Consider the following 13,665-nt stretch of genomic DNA (forward strand, 5'->3'; position numbering starts at 1 on the left):
TCTCAGCTCACTGCAACCTCCACCTCCTGGGTTCAAGCAATCCTGTACCTCAGCCTCCTGAGTAGCTGAGACTACAGGCCTGAATAACCACGGCCGACTAATTTTTTGTACTTGACTAGAGACAGGGTTTCACCATATTGGCTAGGTTGGTCTCGAACTCCTGACCTCAGGTGATCTGCCTGCCTCAGCCTCCCAAAGTGTTGGGATTACAGGCGTGAGCCACTGTGCCTGGCCCTCTGTTCTGTTTCTGGGTGATTGTGTGAAGGCGTGTGACTCAGGTTCGGCCAGATGGATGCACCTGCCTAAGCATCCGAGTCTATAGGCTACGACTCAAAGGTGTGGAGAGGAGCCTGGAAAGATTCTGAATTTATCCTAAACAAACTGAAGTAGATCTGAGTTTCCTTGAGTGTATAAGTTTTCTACCAGCAGTAGAATTCGGGCTTGCTCTAAATAGAGAATGTTACCTTTTTACAATCAAAATTGGGACTGTGAACTACTACACACATGAAAATAAGCAGTATTTAAAGGCTGCTTTTAAAATGCATCTCACTCTTTAAGAAAAAAAAAAAAATCAGGTGCCATGGCACTCACCTGTAGTTCCAGCTACTTGGGAGGCAGAGGCAGCACAATCATCTGAGCCTAGGACTTCAAGGCTGCATGGGCTTCTGCGCTCCAGCCTCAGCACCGTAGCAAGAAACCATCTCTAAAAACAAACAAACAAACAAAATTTCTCTAAGACAGGGTTTCACCATGTTGGCAAGGCTGGTCTTGAACTCCTGACCTCAGGTGATCCGCCTGCCTCGGCCTCCCAAAGTGCTGAGATTACAGGCGTGAGCCACCACGCCCGGCCCAAACAAAAAAAATTCTAAGGTAAGTATTATTACCTCCATTTTACAGAAGAGAAAACAGACATGGAGAAACCCAAGCACCCAGACCAGAGCCACAGTCTCTGTGGGCAGCAAAGCCAGAAACTGAATGTGGGCCACATGACTTCAAGCCCATGCTCCACACTCTTAACAATTATGAAGTTTTTTGGTTTGTTTGTTTTTGAGACAGGGTCTGGCTCTGTTGCCCAGGCTGGAGTGCAGTGGCACAGTCACAGCTCACTGTAGGCTTCACCTCCTGTGATCAAGTGATCCACCCATCTCAGCCTCCTGAGGAGCTGGGGCTACAGGCATGTGCCACCACACCTGGCTAATTTTTGTAATTTTTTTATTTTGTGAGACTCAGGGTCCCTCTACATTGTTCATCTCGAACTCCTTTTCTCAAGCAATTCGCCTGCCTTGGCTTCCCAAAGTGCTAGGATTACAGGTGTTAGCCGCCACACCCAGCCTGCAGAGTATTCAGATTGTTATTCATATCTGAACGTGTTTTGATTTTGCCTTTCAGTGCTATAGGAGGGATTTTTTTTTTTTTTATTTTCTAGATGGTTCAATAATTTGTCTTTTGTTATTTAGTTTTAGTTTTATTACATTGTGTTCAGAAAATTTGGCCAACTTTTTCTACTTTCAGGAATTTATTATGGCTTAGTTTAAGATCTAACACTTGGTAAATTTTTGTATTTATTCTATACAAATTTGAAAACAATGTTATTGGGCCGGCCACAGCGGCTCACGCCTATAATCACAGCACTTTGGGAGGCCAACGCAGGTGGCTCATCTGAAGTCAGGAGTTCAAGACCAACCTGGTCAACATGGAGAAACCCCATCTCTACTAAAAATACAAAACTTAGCCAGGTGTAGTAGTGCCCACCTACAATCCTAGCTACTGAGTAGGCGAGGGGAATCTCAGGCAGGAGAATTGCTTGAACCTAGGAGGCGGAAGTTGCAGTGAGCCCCCAGCCTGTGAAATAGAATAAGACTCTGTCTCACAAAAAAAAAAGAAAGAAAGAAAAAGAAAATAATGTTTTCAAGTATAAATTGTAAATAGTATTAACACAAATTAAAAGGCAGACATCGTCAGACTGGATGAAAAGAAAAAAAGACCCAGCTGCATCTTGTCAACTGTAAGCTGTCTGTTTTTAATATAAAGAAACAAGTTAAAAGATGGAGTAGTGGTGGCCGGGCGCAGTGGCTCATGCCTGTCATCCCAGCACTTTGGAAGACCAAGGTGGGCAGATCACCTGAGGTCAGGAGTTCAGGATCAGCCTACTTAACATGGTGAAACCCTGTCTCTACTAAAAATGCAAATATTAGCTGGGTGTGTTGGCGGGCGCCTGTAATCCCAGCTACTCAGGAGGCTGAGGCAGGAGAATCACTTGAACCCAGAAGGTGGAGGTTGCAGTGAGCCCAGATAGTGCCACTGCACTCCAGCCTGGGTGACCGAGTGGGACTCCGTTTCAAAAATAAAAATAATAAAAAAGAAATGTGTTATTAGGTGATTTTGTTGTGCAAACATCAGAGAGTGTACTCACACCAACCTAAATGCTGTAGCTTACTATGCACCAAGGCTATGTAGTACAGCCTGTTGCTCCTAGGCACAAATGTGCACAGCAAGTCACTGTACTGAATGCTGTCGGTGACTGTAACACAATGGTAAACATTTACATATATAATCCGATCTAAACAGAAAAATAGTAAAAGTATGGTATCATATCTCTTGGGGCTACCGTGGTATATGTGGTCAGCATTGACTGAAATGTCATTATGCATGACTGTACTAAACACAGTAAGTGTAATTGCGTGACATGGGGAAAGGAATAGAGAGAACAGCGCCCAGCCATTGTCCTGCCGGACATTTGTAAGCCCTTGATATTACAAATTCTAGCCTTATAATTAGTGGGTCAGTTCACTTCAGAGCCCACCGATTGAAAAGCCTTAAAATTCGCTTCCTTCATTTGAGGCGTACTGAGCCCCTTCCCCAGAAAGGAGGCCTGCGGGAAGTCTAGCACAGGTGACGCGGGCTGTGCTGTCAAGTCAGTGCTCTTCTCCCACGGGGCAGGGGGCATGGGTGGGACCCAGTCTCCCCAGTATCGGGTGTGTGCTGCCCGCAGGGGCAGGAGAGGTCTGGGCACCCGGAAGTTGGAAAGACCGGCCGACTCTGAGGGATGGGCTGCAGTGGAATGGTGGCTCCAGGACCAGCACTCCCGGCGGAGGGACGAGGGAGGTGGGAAATCCCAGAACATGTTTGGAGAATGGTAAGACATCTAGTTTGACTGGCGTACGGGGAAAAGGTGGGGCGTTGGGGAGACAGGTCTGGGGCCAGACAGCAGGGTGGGGAATTGGCTTGGTCTGGGAGGTTATGAGGGGCGAGTGGACGGGTTAGAAGCGGCCGCGCTCCCACCCCGACTGGCAGTAGAGGGCGTGTCCTGAGAGAGGAGCGTCCCCCTCCCCGGACCAGTCGCCCTCTGAGCCCCGGGTCACTGGGGATGGGGCACACCCCGGGCTGCTGTGTCGGGTCAGGCCGTGGCAAGGAGAGGCCGCCCCCTGGTGGCGCAGGCCGGAACGCCCCTCGTGCGGCGACCCTGCGCACCGCTGTCAACACCGCGCTTCGGCGCGGAGCCCAGCAGGCGCGAGCTTCCCCACGCGTCCCGGGGAAGGAACAGCTCAGTACTGGATCCGGGAGGCCTGGGCTCCGCAGCTGCATCGGAGGAGCCCTGAGTAGTCGCCGCGCTGCTTCCCCGGGGCGAGCTCTCCGGGCGGCCCGCGGGGTGGCCCCGGGCGCCTCCGCCCGCAGCTGTCGCTCCTTATAAGGCTGGGGGCCGGGCGTCGCCGAAGGAGGGGCCGCGGCTTCAGCTCGGTCCTGGGCTCCCGGGCAGTGCTGGGCTGGGGGAGCGCAGTGCAGCGCAGCCGCTGGGAGTGAGGAGCGCGCCGAGCCGGCCATGGGCACGTCAGGTGAGCCCGCGGGCACGCACGCTGCGGCATGGCCCGGAGCCCCGGGCTTCCGGACCACGCGTCTCCTTCGCCCTCCGCAAGCAGGGTCCTGAGGAGTGCGGGACGCGGCTGCGACCGCCGTGCGGGAGCCCGGGATGCGGGTGGAGGGCGCGGGGCGGAGCGCCCCGGCGGGGTTTCCGGGCAGCTCGCGGGGAAGGCGAACCTGAGGGAGGCCCGCTGGAGAGCCGGGAATCGCGCCGGGGAGGGCTTCGCCACCCTGAGGGGCTGCGCTCCGCGGCCTGCCAAGGCGTGGCTTCTGCTTTGTTTGAGGAGGCCAGAGCTGGAGTTGGAAAAACCACCAAAGTGTGACAGCCTGTCTCGCTGCAAAGCGGCTTGCCGGCTCGGCCGTCCCGAGAGCAGCCCTGAGCATCACCCTCACCCTTTTGTTGTGCCTCCTCTCCCGAGCACCCGCGCCGTTGCGGGCTCCCCGTGTGCCTGGCTCGGCCTGGCTCCCTTTCTCCTAGGGCACCCCATGTCTCCACTGTGGCTGTCGGGATGAACTTTCTACAACAGTTCTCCTCTTGTTGCTCCCTAACACCTTCCTCACCATAGTCCTCAGAGTGAAAGGGCACACTCCAGACCTGCCTTCAGGCCCCTGGGAGTGGGTTACTAGCCCTTATCTGAGCTGAGCCCTGCACTACAGCTGTCCCGAGGCTGATGCACACATCCCCTCCCCTGGGTTTCCTTGGGTTCCCTGGGTTCCCTGGCCTCACCACCCCCACTCTCAGCCTGAAATCCGCCGCCCTCCCCCGCCCCCGCCATCCCTCTAAGTTCAGCTCCTGTGCTGGAGCCCATTTGTGATTCCCCACCCTCCATCAGCCAGCCCTCACCCCCACCACAGGAAGTGCCCAACCTGGTACTTTCCTCGCTGCAGCCCTTCCTGCAGTGGGCTAAGGACAAGAGTTCAGCCATTTGCCCAGGCACAGTGGCTCACACCTGTAATCCCAGCACTTTGAAAGGCCGCGGTGGGCGGATCACCTGAGGTTGGGAGTTTGAGACTAGCCTGACCAACATAGAGAAACTCCGTCTCTACTAAAAATACAAAATTAGCCGGGCGTGGTGGCGCATGCCTGTAATCCTAGCCACTTCGGAGGCTGAGGCAGAAGCCTCGCTTGAACTTGGGAGGCGGAGGTTGTGGTGAGCCAAGATCTCACCATTGCATTCCAGCCTGGGTAATAAGAGCAAAACTTAGTCTCAAAAAAAAAAAAAAAAAAAAAAAAAAAGAAGAGAGTTCAGCCATAGACCTGCTTCCCACCCAGTCCTCACTCCTAGCAGCCAGGGGCCATGTTTATCTCAGCATAGCTCCTGCCTCACAGGAGGCTCTTAGGGAACAGCTGTTGAACAGGATTCTGAAATCCTGCTTCATCCAGATTGTCCATCTCAGATGAGTCAGGCTAGGTCCCTTCTAGGATCTGTCCTCCAGGATCTGGACTCAGGAGATGCCGGTTCTGAGAGCAAGTGACTTTCCCTGGTCTCGGTCCTAACCAGCCTTCCTAGGCTGTAGAGGCAGGTCTGGCTTTTGGCCCTGGCCTAGATAATCACTTGCTGTATGATACTCAGCACCCCTCTTTCCCTGTGTGCCTCCCTGTCTGTACAATGAGGGTGGCCATTATGAGCCCAGGGTTCTTCACCACATTGAAAGGTAACATAATGGGTTACCATTTAGTTAACAGGATGACAGTTGGTGATGGGGTAAAAGTATGGCAGATGAGAGCAAGCCTTTTGAGATAGCTACTTGGGAAATCAACTCCTTTCTCTGTAGATTTAAGAGAAAATCTACAAATTCTCTTAGGCTACATCTTAATCAGTTGTTTCCATCATCTTCTGTAAGGCACAGTTTTGCAGAACTGCTCATATTCAGCCTTGTGCCCATTCTTCTGTGTGTTCGTCTCTCCCTCCCTTGTACCATCTAGCAGCTCTGAATCAAGCTGTGGAACCAGTGCTGGGCATGCATCCACTCGGATTGTGAAAGGAATACATAAAGCTATGTAGGGGATAGACAGGCACTGTCTGGCTGGAGTAATAGGTGGGAAATGATACAAACCACAAGACAGATGCTGGTAAAGGGCGGGTGGTGGGAGCTCAAGGTGAGGAGACTGCTCGGCATGGGAGCTGGTGAGGGTTCCTGGAGGATGTGGTCAAATCCCAGAGGGTCTTGGGAATTTAGACTTCATCTTACAGATCCTGGGGTGTCATGGAAAGGCACCCATCTGAAAGAAGCAGGACTAGAGCTTTGCCAGGGTGTAGGGTGGATCGGATGGATGGAGAGAGGGTTGAAGGAGGGTTGGGGAGACTACTACAGTCACACAGACGGGGATGACGGAGGCATTCAGGGCAGGTTGGAAGTTGGAGAGGAGGATGGGATGGATTTGTGAGATGGTGGCCTTGGGCAGACTTGGTGACAACTTAATGTGAAGCAGAGGGAAGGGTCAGAGGCCTGCATGATGGGGTGATGGCTTCTATGCCTGGAGATGCAGGTTTAGAAGGAAGGTTTAGGCAGGTTTCAGAGGAAGATTACTTCTCACTCAGGAGAGGAGGAGGCCAGTGGCAGAAGGCATGTTAAAGCTGGTTGAGTCAGAGGCCACCTCCACCCCTAACACATACACACATACCCAGGGACCTTCCAGAATTCTGATCCAGACCTTTCTCCCTCATAGTCATGTGCATTTTATTTATCTTCCCCACCCAACAAGAAAACTGAGAACCCCCAGAATAGTATTAATATCTGGCTCTCCTAGGGTTCCTAAAAGAAAATGACTTTTCTGGGTGACCCAGTGCCTAATGGGCCTGCCAACCTTGAAGTTGCAGCCCATCAGCCAATCAGCTGCTGTCTGTGCCCACAGGGCAGGTGGCACTCACAGGGCCTCTGTGTGCTTCCGTAAAGACCGTCATAAGGAAGACCGAGCACGGTGGCTCACACCTATAATCCCAGCACTTTGGGAGGCCAAGGCGGGTGGATCACGAGGTCAAGAGATCGAGACCATCCTGGTCAACAAGGTGAAACCCCGTCTCTACTGAAAATACAAAAATTAGCTGGGCATGGTGGTGTGTGCCTGTAGTCCCAGCTACTCTGAAGGCTGAGGCAGGAGAATCGCTTGAACTCAGAAGGCGGAGGTTGCGGTGAGCCGAGATCGTGCCATTGCACTCCAGTCTGGGTAACAACAGCGAAATTCCATCTCAAGAAAAAAAAAAAAAAAAAAAGACCATCATAAGGAATCAGTCCCTGCCTTTTCTGGGCCTCAGTTTCTTCCTCACTGCACAGGATGCAGTCTCTTTTTCATCCTTAACCTCAGATACACCCCAGAGCTGTTTGGCATAATAGACATTATTGTAAAATCATCACACACCTGGCACAATTGAAATTCCGTATGATGCTTGGCGCAGTGCTCAGAGACTCCCAGGTCCTGCTCCCAGCCCTGGTCTCTCTGCTGGGCCTCGGTGTGCAGCAAATGTGATGGGAAAGGCAATGACCTTGGGCTCAGTGGAAGCCTCTTGTCCCTAATACTGGTGACATCCATGATTAATCTTCAACTGCATGTTAGGCATAGAGCTCGGTATTTCCTGTGTCACCATATTTGTGACAGCACAGCCAGGCAGTTATTACCAACTCATTCTGTAGATTTACAGAGGTTGAGTAGCTTGCCCAAGCTCACACACTGACTGGTAAGCAAACGAATGGATTTGAAGCCAGCTCTCTTAACTCCCCCACTGTGTCCTGTTCTCTCTCCCACACTGATCACTTGCCCTGACACCTTCTTCCTGTCAGCCTGAACTCTAGCCTGGGGGTACCTCCACATACCCTCTCATCAACTCGAAGAATATTAGTGGCCCTCCATCCATCTAGTGCCAGAGGAAATCAGACCAGAGAGTCCTTTAGGGACCAATGAGCCGAGGGGTTTTCTGCTGAGTGGGACCCTCAGGCCTCTGCAGGGAGAGGCTCTGTGAGCCAAGCCATCCCCAGCAGTTTCATTTTCATCTGTTGCTTTTATTGAAGGTTTCCTTCAAAGAAAGGGTTTCCCTGCATTGAAGATATTATGAAAACCACAGATGGCATCCTTCCTTCACATACAGATGGGGAACCTGGGGCCCAGGAGGGCAGGGATGTGCCTAAGTGATAGCAGGCAAGGCTGGAAAACCGCTGCCTCCCCTTCAATTACAGCCACTCTATGGAGAGGGACAGCCTGGAGGAGGCTAATGCTTGGCGGGAGGGGGGTGCCTTGTTCCTGTAACCAGTTGAGCAACTCCTCATAGATATGGTTCTAGCCATTTGGAAAAGAGGAAGCAATATGTAAACTAGAAAGTATGGGAGATTTGGGGCAGGGGAGTGGGTGAAGAGAGGGGTGTTCTTAGATCTGGCTCTAAGATGGGCTCACTGTGTGACCTTGGACAATGCGCATGCCCCCCACCATCCAAAGGCCTCAGTTTCCTCATTTGTAATTAAGAGAGGAATCTGTCCCAGTGTCTTCACTGTGCTGGAGTCAGACCCTCATTCATTTGTTCACTCACTCATTCACTTAGCAAATATCTGAGCTCCGGGGAACTGAAAAAGACTGTCAAAGGTCAGCATAAAGGCAGAGCAGGAAGGGGCTTGACCTGGAAGCAACAGGAACAGGTTCTTCCAAAGCCAAAGCCTCAAAGGTTTCTGTCCCTGTCCAATGGTAATAATAATCATTATGGTTGGCATTTAATAACTGTTCATTATATTCCAGAACAGTTCTAAAGCATTTACATAGATTAATTCATTTAACCCTCACTACAGCCTTGTGAGGTTCCCATTTTATGTATGGGGAAAGGAGGCACAAAGTGTTTAGCAGCGTGTCCAAGCTCACATGGCAAGTAAAAGGGAGAGCGGCGGGGATTTGCCCATTGAAATTCCAGAACCGGCTTAAAGAGTAGGAGTTACCCAGTTGAAATTCATTCATTCTTTTTTTTTTTCCTTAAACTGCCAACTTTTTATTCTTTCTTTCTGATAAACAAGCAAAACCAGCTTTGCCCCAAAGGTGGAACCGGGTTGCTTTTCAGCCTTTTGTCAAGGGGGCAGAGGGGCCTATTCACAATTCCTGCTCTGGGCCCTGACAGTCACTGGCTCTTTCATGAGGGGCCTGGAGAGGGCAGAGGAGTGAGTCAGGCTGGGCTCAGGGAGGCCTCAGAAGAGGACGACTTTGGGAGAAGAGCCTTTCTCAGTCAAAAGTTTAAATGGTAGAGGAGGGGCGCAGACCTCCTTAGAATCTTTTTTTTTTTTGAGACAAGGTCTTGCTCTGTCACCCAGGCTGAGGTGCAGTGGTACAGTCATGGCTCACTGCAGCCTTGACCTTCTAGGCTCAAGCGATCCTCCCATCTCAGTCTCCTGAGTAGCTGGGACCACAGGCATCGGACACCACACATGGCTATTTTTTTTTTTTTTTTTTTTTTGTACTCCTCAGAATCTTTACAGAGCCTCCAGCAGTAAAGTCTTGGCCTCCAGAAGGACCTTTGAGAGCCCAATGCAGCCCCATCTAGGACACCTTCACCCTCCACCCCAGCAGAGACAGCCCAGCCCTTCCCTCAGCCCCAGGGAGCCGGGTCTAGGCAGCTCCTGCTTCCCTTTAGCAGCTCTGACTTTTTTTTAAGCCCCAAATCTGGCCCCCTGGTAACCTGCACTCTGCAGTCCCTAATTTCCCCCAGAGTCCCTCAGCTAGTTGTGCCTGGAAAGGGCTTGGCACAGAGGAGGCTCTTGAGAAGACTTTGTTCTTCTCTCCTCTTCCTTCCTCTCCTTTTGCTCCCTTCAGAGATCAGAAGGCAGCTGCCTCCCCTGTCTGTTTTCTTCTGCTGCTTTCCTCAGCTGTGCCTCAGCCTGATCCTCCTCCCAGGCGTCCTCAGTCACTCCCTGTCTCTTTCCATCATTCCCTTTGTCTCCCGTGACCCTGAGGAGGGGTAGGAGCTTAGGACAGGGCTTTGCTTATGATCTGGACTAGCTGTGGGAATTTGGACAGGTAACTTACCTTCTCAAGCCTCAGTTTCCTAATTAAAAAGAAAAAAACATGGGTAAGGCCATGGCAGCTCCCACAGAAGGTGGCAAGAAATAAGTAAGATCATGAGTAGGCCCAGCACCTGAACATGGCTGGCAGAGAGCAGGAGACAGCGGGCTCAGGACAGGTGGCCCTGCCTCTCCCTCATTCCTCAGGGTTGGCACTCTGAGGCCCTGTGGCCTTTTCAGCCTCAGTTTATACTCCAACAAAATGAAGACATTATCCCTGCCCTTCCCCCATTGCAGGGTGGCTGGAAGGCCCTCCCTGCCTAACTGGGAGATAGACAGTTTTGCTTTGACATTTTTTCCTTATGTTTATCTGTATCCTTGGGTTTTTCTACAGAGGTGGGGTGTGCCTTTTGCTAGGTGTGGCTGCCACTGATAACTTTACCTCCCTGGGGCGGAGGCCCTCTCAGAGGAGCCACCTGGGCTAGGACTGGCTGCCTTGGTGGGAGGGGACTCCTGGGGCTGCCCAAGTGGGAGGCCTTTATGCCTCCCAGCCACAAGCAGGGAGAGAGGGCTTCCAGCTGATTACCAGAAAGACCTGGCCCCTTCTAGAGAACCCTGGCCCAGGGGTCTGGTGTTGGCAGACACAGTGCCTAGCTGCAGCTTCTGGGCACTGAGTTTTCCTTGGACACAGGAACTTTCACTTTTGTTTCTTTTTACTTCCCACATTCTGGGAGTGCAGTGACCTAGTTTTTAACAGCCTTATATGTCTCTCTCTGCCGAGGAGACGAGAGCCTACAGCACCGTGGAATCCAGTACAAACTGACCCCAGCACTCAGGCTACTTTAAACTGGCTTCCCCTTAGCTAGCCACCCACTCCCCTATCTTCCCCTCCTCCTCAGAGCCCCAGGAGACTCTTGGTCCTTTAGGATGGGCCTGGCCAACCCTGCCACTCAGATGGGGACCCTCAGTCACCTCAGTGGTGTCACCCATATGTGCCCTTGCCTGCACACTCACTCGTTCTGATCAGTGTCTCCTGAGAGAAGCTTGGGAAACCTCTTCAAGTCTTGGACCAGTTGTTCATCTTGTTTCCTCTCACTCCGGCCCCAGCAGGACCTTATGAGATCTCAGGATTGGAAGGGACTTGAAGATCCTCTGACCCAGAGCCCGAGTCCCTCCAAGAGGGGCTCACCTGCTTGAATGCCCTCAGTGGTAGAGCGCTCCTACCTTGTGAGGTAGCTCCTTTCAGTCATCAGAAAGCTTTGACTAGGAAAGGTCTTTCTTAGGCTGAGCTGAAATCGGTCATCCTGCCCTTTCTACCCACTGGCCCCAGCCTTTCCCTCTGGGGCCCCAGAATTCATCAGGGGCCTCTACCATGTCTTCCAGAGGCTGATCCTCTCCAGGCTGAACATCTTCCATCCTTGTACCCATTCTTGATTAGACCCCACTTCCAGCCTCAACACACCTCAAATCACCACTGCCTCTTGCGCAAAGCAGGGACTGGGCTGGGAAAGCAGCCCATGACCCAAGAACCCAGGGGTTCCTGGTGGCCATGCTACCCGGCTGACTTCTTAAACTGTGGTCCACAAGACCCCCATCTGGGCCCATGAGTTGCTGTGGTTCCTGCCATTTCCCTGTGAGATATTCTTTAAAAGCCTCTCTGACTCCTTATCCCAAATACCACATTAACATGCTAACCCTGAAATCTTTTTTATCATGGTAAAATATATAACATAAAATGTATCATCTTAACTATTTTTAAGTGTATAGTTCTGTAGTGTTAAGTATATTTACATTGTTATGTATGCGACAGAGCTTCAGAACTTTTTTATGTTGCAAAACTGAAACTCTATACATGTTAAACAACACTTCTGCCTTTTCTCCTCTCTGCTGTAGACCTGAAATCTTTGTTTTTCCTGTTGGCAAGGGCTTGTCATGCCTGTTGCCAGGAAGTCCTGATACTTCAGGTTGTAGCTCCGCCCTCTGCCTTAATGCGTCTCCATGATCAGTTTCCACCTCCATGCCAGTGTCATCACTTTGTCTCCCCATCTCTGCCTGTCAACCAAAACCTCACAAATCCTGGGGTTCAGAGCTGCCATCATCCCTGCGCTGCCCACATTACTGTGACTGGACCTCACTGGACAGCCTCACTGAACCAGAGTTCTAGAGCTTGGTCCACATGCCCTTTAGAAGTCCACTTCCTGTTTATCAGAAGGCCCTTGGACAGCTCCACAATGCAGGTGTGACCTGCAGGTATCTTCACCTCCTGGGTCTGTAGCTCCTGAGTCTGCAACCCCCTACTCCCCTGAAGACAATCCCTGGGTCTTCTTTCCCTCATGTCGCCTCAGAAATGTCATGGGATTTGACTTGGCCCAGGAGACACAGGAGATTTGGCTATGAGGAAAGGGATGAGGACTCTCTGTTGCATCATCTCCTCAGCCTTGGGCGAAAGGCAGCAGAGTAGAAGAAAGGCACTGGTGAATATGATGAAAAGCGTGGCACTTCCCTTCTGGTTCACACCCTTCCTGCCACTACCCACAGCCAGTCTTTGAGGGACAGGCCTCTGGCCTGATGAGACTGATTTAGCATAAGGGCCCTCTGTGGTCCTCACTCAGAACCCATCCAGCTCACCCCCATTTCCACAGAAGGGAACTCCCAGATTCCTGATATGTTACTCAGTGTCTTCATCATAGCCTGGCTGGTTAGCTCCTGTTCAGACATTTTTTGGGCCTTATATCAGGAGTTGCCTCCTTCCTGATCCCATGTTAGGTTAATCTCCAAGTTCCTTTTGCACCTGTGCTTACCTGCATCTTGGCACCTATCACATGGCTAGGGTCTGTTTACAAGGCTTCTTCCCTTCTGTACATAAGCTCTTTGAGGGCAGCACATGGCTGTCTTATCTCTGGACCATTAGCACACAATGTGGGACATGGCACAAAAGCACTCAGCAGATGAAAAGATGAATAGATATAGATGATGGGTCTTGGATGAATTGTATGGATAAATGATGCTGGATGGATGGGTAATGTTAGATGGATGGCAATGTTGCAGGGATAGATGTATGGAAGATATTAGATGGGTGGATGGATGGAGGGAGGATGTTAGATAGGTGGATGATGTTGGATGAATGGTGGATGATAGATGAATAGAAGATATTGGATGGATGGATGGATGGAGAATGTTGGATGGATGGATGGAGAATGTTGGATGGATGGATGGGGATCATTTCAGATCCAAATTGGTGTGGCTTCTGTTCTATTGATCTTGCTTGCTTTTGGCTTCACCCACTTATTTTCTCCCTACCCACAGCCTCCTTGACTTTGCCCTTTCTGAGATCATGACCTAATTGAGCATGGGCTTCACCTCTTCCCCAACTGCAGCCCTGGGCCTGCTGATCACATCACTCTCCCTCCCACCACCTCCACTTTCTTTCTTTCTTTTTTTTTTTTTTTTTTTGAGACGGAGTTTCGCTCTTGTTCCCCAGGTTGGAGTGCAATGGCGTGATCTCGGCTCACCGTAACCTCCGCCTCCTGGGTTCAGGCAATTCTCCTGCCTCAGCCTCCTGAGTAGCTGGGATTACAGGCACGCACCACCATGCCCAGCTAATTTTTTGTATCTTTAGTAGAGACGGGGTTTCACCATGTTGACCAGGATGGTCTCAATCTCTTGACCTCGTGATCCACCCACCTCGGCCTCCCAAAGTGCTGGGATTACAGAGCCACCGTGCCCGGCCCACCTCCACTTTCTTTGTGACACTCTTCTATTCTGTGTCTTAATCCATTTTCTGCTGCTATAGAAGACCACTACAGACTGGGTAATTTATGGGAAAAGAAAAGTTTA

At 51.2% G+C, this 13,665-nt stretch overlaps 1 protein-coding gene across 2 annotated transcripts in view; it reads left to right on the top strand.

Annotated features, from left to right (window-relative positions):
* The first annotated feature begins 3,755 nt into the window (after window positions 1-3,755).
* The window catches only part of GLIPR2 (GLI pathogenesis related 2), a 43,906-nt gene continuing 33,996 nt past the window's right edge, over window positions 3,756-13,665 (top strand). For both annotated transcript variants that reach the window (XM_035251971.3, XM_035251967.3), the window contains exon 1: window positions 3,756-3,833. In XM_035251971.3, coding sequence (XP_035107862.3) covers window positions 3,821-3,833 — 13 coding nt within the window. In that variant the 5' untranslated portion in view covers window positions 3,756-3,820. The remainder of the gene's footprint in view (window positions 3,834-13,665) is intronic.

Source organism: Callithrix jacchus, chromosome 1 (genome assembly GCF_049354715.1).
Source record: "Callithrix jacchus isolate 240 chromosome 1, calJac240_pri, whole genome shotgun sequence".
Taxonomy (NCBI): domain Eukaryota; kingdom Metazoa; phylum Chordata; class Mammalia; order Primates; family Cebidae; genus Callithrix; species Callithrix jacchus.